This window comes from Salmo salar, chromosome ssa01 (assembly GCF_905237065.1).
Source record: "Salmo salar chromosome ssa01, Ssal_v3.1, whole genome shotgun sequence".
NCBI classification, from domain to species: domain Eukaryota; kingdom Metazoa; phylum Chordata; class Actinopteri; order Salmoniformes; family Salmonidae; genus Salmo; species Salmo salar.
This window is the reverse complement of record NC_059442.1, coordinates 88,385,999-88,392,526: the sequence shown is the minus strand read 5'-3', so window position 1 is coordinate 88,392,526 and position 6,528 is coordinate 88,385,999. Positions and strand designations below refer to the sequence as shown.

General features: G+C 42.7%; 1 protein-coding gene across 1 annotated transcript; it reads right to left on the bottom strand.

Annotated features, from left to right (window-relative positions):
• Positions 1 to 3,352: 3,352 nt before the first annotated feature.
• On the bottom strand, positions 3,353 to 6,307 carry LOC106609358 (cold shock domain-containing protein C2). The gene is made up of 3 exons (XM_014208114.2): positions 5,911 to 6,307; positions 5,290 to 5,412; positions 3,353 to 4,243 (listed from the first exon to the last, which is right to left on the bottom strand). The coding sequence occupies exons 1-3, from the start codon at positions 6,099 to 6,101 to the stop codon at positions 4,081 to 4,083; spliced, it is 477 nt and encodes a 158-aa protein (XP_014063589.1). The 5' UTR covers positions 6,102 to 6,307; the 3' UTR covers positions 3,353 to 4,080.
• Positions 6,308 to 6,528: the final 221 nt, after the last annotated feature.

Below are 6,528 nucleotides of genomic sequence, written 5' to 3'. Positions count from 1 at the left end.
CTTTGCCTAATTATTATTAAACCCGGGGTCTTACAAACCACAGGGATTAGTCAAAGCTTAAATGATTGTTTAGTTATCATCATTGGGATTGAAAATTCCCGTGACAAGAGCATAACCATGTGAAGGCATCTCTTTCCCTCCCTCTCTCCTTGTCTCTCTCTCTCTCTCTCTCTCTCTCCTTGTCTCTCTCTCTCTCTCTCTCTCCTTGTCTCTCTCTCTCTCTCTCTCTCTCTCTCTCTCTCTCTCTCTCTCTCTCCTTGTCCCTCCCTCCCTCCCTCCCTCCCAGTATAGTCAGGTTTAGCACACCTAGTCATAATAGATGGACACACTTGTTTACTCAGATACAGAACACACCAATGCCTGGCTATTGTCAAAAGGTGATCTCAGCTGAGTTTCACCAAAACAGCTCACCTTGTAGATCATCCTGTCTGTGGACACACCTCTAGACAAACATTATGTCCGGCTATGGCCTTATTTCCCACGCCCCCCTCCCCCGTTACCTGCACATCTCATTCATCAATATGGCAAGTCAAGAGGACAGACCATTAGGTTTACTTAGTTCTGTGTGTATATGTTAGCTTGTGTGTGTGTGTGTGGCGTGCGTGCATTTGTACGTTCATTCATGCATGTGTCTAGGGGTGTGTGTGTGAGTGTGTCAGTACATGCATTGTTTTCATGGACCTGAGCAGGAGGTCCTTATCTATTAAGGAAAATGCTTAATAGCAGGTTTAAAGTCTGGTTATTGACCAACAATCTGATCACATGTTTCTGATGGGCTCTGTATGTACAGTTGAAGTCGGAAGTTTACATACATCTCAGCCAAATACATTTAAACTCAGTTTTTCACAATTCCTGACATTTAATCCTAGTAAAAATTCCCTGTCTTAGGTCAGTTAGGATCACCACTTTATTTTAAGAATGTGAAATGTCAGAATAATAGTAGAGTAATTTATTTCAGCTTTTATTTATTTCATTACATTCTCAGTGGGTCAGAAGTGTACATACACTCAATCAATATTTGGTAGCATTGCCTTTAAATTGTTTAACTTGGGTCAAACGTTTCAGGTAGCCTTCCTCAAGCTTCCCACAATTAATTGGGTGAATTTTGGCACATTCTTCCTGACAGAGCTGGTGTAACTGAGTCAAGTTTGTAGGCCTCCTTGCTCGCACACACTTTTTCAGTTCTGCCCACACATTTTCTATGGGATTGAGGTCAGGGCTGTGTGATGGCCACTCCAATACCTTGACTTTGTTGTCCTTAAGCCATTTTGCCACAACTTTGGAAGTATGCTTGGGGTAATTGTCCATTTGGAAGACCTATTGGCGACCAAGCTTTAACTTCCTGACTGATGTCTTGAGATGTTGCTTCAATATATCCACATAATTTTCCCTTCCTCATGATGACATCTATTTTGTGAAGTGCACCAGTCCCTCCTGCAGCAAAGCACCCCCACAACATGATGCTACCACCCCCGTGCTTCACGGTTGGGATGGTGTTCTTCGGCTTGCAAGCCTCCCCCTTTTTCCTACAAACATAACGATGGTCATTATGGCCAAACAGTTCTATTTTTGCTTCATCAGACCAGAGGACATTTCTCCAAAAACTACAATCTTTGTCCCCATGTGCAGTTGCAAACCGTAGTCTGGATTTTTTATGGCCATTTTAGAGCAGTGGCTTCTTCCTTGCTGAGCGGCCTTTCAGGTTATGTCGATATAGGACTCGTTTTACTGTGGATATAGATACTTTTGTACCTGTTTCCTCCAGCATCTTCAGAAGGCCCTTTGCTGTTGTCCTGGGATTGATTTGCACTTTTAGCACCAAAGTACGTTAATCTCCAGGAGACAGAACGTGTCTCCTTCCTGAGCGGTATGACGGCTGCGTGGTCCCATGGTGTTTATACTTGCGTACTATTGTTTGTACAGATGAATGTGGTACCTTCAGGTGTTTGGAAATTGCTCCCAAGGCTGAAACAGACTTGTGGAGGTCTACAAAAAAATGTCTGAGGTCTTGGCTGATTTCTTTTGACTTTCCCATGATTTCAAGCAAAGAGGCACTGAGTTTGATGGCAGGCCTTGAAATACATCCACAGGTACACCTCCAATTGATTCAAATGATGTCAATTAGCCTATCAGAAGCTTCTAAAGCCATGACATCATTTTCTAGAATTTTCCAAGCTGTTTAAAGGCACAGTCAACTTAGTGTATGCAAACTTCTGACCCACTGGAATTGTGATACATTGAATTATAAGTGAAATAATCTATCTGTAAACAATTGTTGGACAACTTACTTGTGTCATGCACAAAGTAGATGTCCTAACTGACTTGCCAAAACTATAGTTTGTTAACAAGAAGTTTGTGGAGTGGTTGAAAAACAAGTTTTAATGACGCCAACCTAAGTGTATGTAAACTTCTGAATTCAACTGTATGTATTTAATTAATTAAGATATTGTTTTCTTTTTGATGTAGGCTTGGAGGATAGTTGACAGTTTGGAGGATAGATTAGACAGAAGCAAAGTTGACATTCTCATAAAAAATGACTGGAAAGATTTTTATCTATACCGTGTTTTCAACCGAAGCAGTGTATTGATTGGTGGGGAGTTAAGATAAATGTTATTGTTTTCCCTAACAACAGTGGTGAAACTAACCAATACACATTTTAGTGCTGTTTTATTTCTTCATTCTGTGCTGCGACTCTTGCTGTATTTATTATAATTTTTTTAATGTTTAACCCCATGGCTTATCTATCTTGGATTTACAGTACCAAAAAGTGGATCGTCCAAAATACTGTATGATACATGACATCAGGGGTTAAAACAGGTCAGGTTTAACCATTACTTCACCACCACTTTAGAGGTTGACACGCCACACAGAGTTCACCTGTTTTGTGAAGTACTGTGTTGTGTATACCTTTGAATTTCTCAAAAATTGGTTGAGGATTACTTGTCCTTGTCTGCCCTCTATTGGACTATTGATATTACATACCATTCTAATAAGCAATTTTTTAATTGCTAATAAACTTTTTTTTACCACAAGTTAACTTATTAATGCAAATAATCAACAAATGTTCACACAGGTATGTGAATAATACAGTAGAATGACAAGCCGCCAGTCCCAGTGATTCAACAGAAAAAGTGCTCTTGAACACAGTGAAACTCCAGTTTCCCAACAGAAGAAGAGCGCTATGTAGTACCCTAGCTACTATATATTTTTGTCACAATCAAAAATGGAATTAAACATGCATAGAACCCTAATTATGTTTACAAAAGGCTAAAACATGGACACTGCATGACGAAAGTATGAGACTATTGACAACAGTGTATGTCCATTTAAAAAAAAAAGACGTGTCTGTTAATCTGGATAGCATTGGTTTTAATGATAGAAAAGGGGGGTTGAACCTCATATAGTAATCATCAGTAACTATGTTACAAAAATGAATAAATGGTCATTGGTCAACATTAGACTGAAGGAGTAGGCGTTACCAGGGCAGTATCATCAGAGTGAATTGTGTAATGGGTTAGACCAGGTATATATTGGCACAAAAACACACATTTATAAATTATTATCTGATCAACAACATCTACCTCACCTGTCATAACAAATGGAAGATAAATAAGTCAATCAATCAAAAGTATGAATAAAAACAATATAATTTAGGAAGGTTTGATGCTCTGTTTCACGGTTTCCCTACCATAGTGATTTATTAAACTTACTCAACTCCTGCTATTTTAAATCATCTTAAATAAACCATCAACCTTTAATCTTAAATCAAAGTTAACCTTGATATTTTTTCTTAAAATTAAATAATTTACTTTTCCTCATTCACATTCCAACTGAAACCTACGTAAAGCCATCTTAAGCCTTATACCACATTCCAACCCCTTTACTTATTCACTCCTTCCTCTGCTCCCCTTGCCCGTTTACCTCTCTAGGCTCCTTCCTTCCCCACCTTCTCTCCCTACCCTGGACTCCACTTCTCCCTCTTCCCTCCCCTTTACCTATCCAGGCTCCTTCCCACCTTCTCTCCCCAACCCCACCCTCCACTCTTCCCCACACCGCCTCTCTCCAGGTGCAGGTGGAGGTCTAGGAGCTGATGATCTGTCCAGACCAGGTCTCATGCTTGGTTCCTGGGGCCAGGTGGGTGATGACCACCTCCACCGCCTGCATCTTCTGGTTCTTGGGGGGGATGGAACAGACTTTGTACGTGACCTCGTCGCCTTCCATCGGAACGTATTCTCCATCGATACTAACGAGGGAGATAATTATTATGAGAGACTGCAGACCTCTCTAGGTCTAGGACATTCAAGGTTCAATTATAATCTACAGCAAAACACTTCAGGACTGGCAATTACAATCTACACCAAAACACTTTAGGACTGGCAATTACAATCTACACCAAAACACTTTAGGACTGGCAATTACAATCTACACCAAAACACTTTAGGACTGGCAATTACAATCTACACCAAAACACTTTAGGACTGGCAATTACAATCTACACCAAAACACTTTAGGACTGGCAATTACAATCTACACCAAAACACTTTAGGACTGGCAATTACAATCTACACCAAAACACTTTAGGACTGGCAATTACAATCTACACCAAAACACTTTAGGACTGGCAATTACAATCTACACCAAAACACTTTAGGACTGGCAATTACAATCTACACCAAAACACTTTAGGACTGGCAATTACAATCTACACCAAAACACTTTAGGACTGGCAATTACAATCTACACCAAAACACTTTAGGACTGGCAATTACAATCTACACCAAAACACTTTAGGACTGGCAATTACAATCTACACCAAAACACTTTAGGACTGGCAATTACAATCTACACCAAAACACTTTAGGACTGGCAATTACAATCTACACCAAAACACTTTAGGACTGGCAATTACAATCTACACCAAAACACTTTAGGACTGGCAATTACAATCTACACCAAAACACTTTAGGACTGGCAATTACAATCTACACCAAAACACTTTAGGACTGGCAATTACAATCTACACCAAAACACTTTAGGACTGGCAATTACAATCTACACCAAAACACTTTAGGACTGGCAATTACAATCTACACCAAAACACTTTAGGACTGGCAATTACAATCTACACCAAAACACTTTAGGACTGGCAATTACAATCTACAGCAAAACACTTTAGGACTGACAAGTGTTATACCGCTATGCGTTGTACATAATATCATATATTATAATCACAATATACCTTATTGCTTTATCATACAATTATAATCTTAATGCTTCAGAACCACTCACTCAGAGATGTGTACAAAGATGTCCTCTCCACCGTTGGAGGGCTTTATAAAGCCATGACCCTGGCACCTGTAGAAGGTCCTGCACACGCCCTTATACACTGGGCCTGATCTGGCCCGCACCGTCCTGAGACACACAGCAGAGAAACAACACACATTAACCCTGCAGACTATTCTCAGACCTCCCTAACATTAACCCCTGCAGACTATTCTCAGGCCTCCCTAACATTAACCCCTGCAGACTATTCTCAGGCCTCCCTAACATTAACCCCTGCAGACTATTCTCTGGCCTCCCTAACATTAACCCCTGCAGACTATTCTCAGGCCTCCCTAACATTAACCCCTGCAGACTATTCTCAGACCTCCCTAACATTAACCCCTGCAGACTATTCTCAGGCCTCCCTAACATTAACCCCTGCAGACTATTCTCAGGCCTCCCTAACATTAACCCCTGCAGACTATTCTCAGGCCTCCCTAACATTAACCCCTGGAGACTATTCTCAGGGCTTGCATCCAAAAGGGCTCCTTAATCCCTAAAAGTGACCAGGTCACCCTCAAGGTCATGCACACACACACACAATCACACACACTACTACTTATACCACCACAGATTATTCCTACTCACGCTGAGTATGTGCGGGTGCGTTTGGTGGGCAGAGGGCTGGGCAGCTCGCCTGGCATCACGGGGGGTTTCCTCTCCCTTTCCCACACCCGACTTCCCTGCCTGAGGAAGGGGAAGGACAAGGAGAGGGGGGTGCGGGGGGAGCTCAGAGGCTGTGGGGGATCAGAGGGGGACGAGGGGTCTGAATCAGCCATCTCTGTGCTGGTCCCCCTGGGGGTGTGGAGCTCCGTGGGAGAAGCTGCCTCAGTCTCGGGTGGGACAGCTTGGGAGACAGGCCTAGACTGCCAGCATGATAAGGGTGATGTTGGTGTGTCAGTGGTGGTGGTGTGTCGGTGGTGGTGGTAGTGGTGGTGGTAGTGGTGTGTCGGTGGTGGTGTCGGTGGTGGTGTCGGTGGAGGTGGTAGTGGTGTGTCGGTGGTGGTGGTAGTGGTGTTGGTAGTGGTGTGTCGGTGGTGGTGGAAGTGGTGGTGGTGTGTCGGTGGTGGTAGTGGTGGTGGTGTTGGTAGTGGTGGTGGTGTGTCGGTGGTGGTGGAAGTGGTGGTGGTGTGTCGGTGGTGGTAGTGGTGGTGGAGGTGGTAGTGGTAGTGGTGTGTCGGTGGTGGTGGAAGTGGTGGTGGTGTG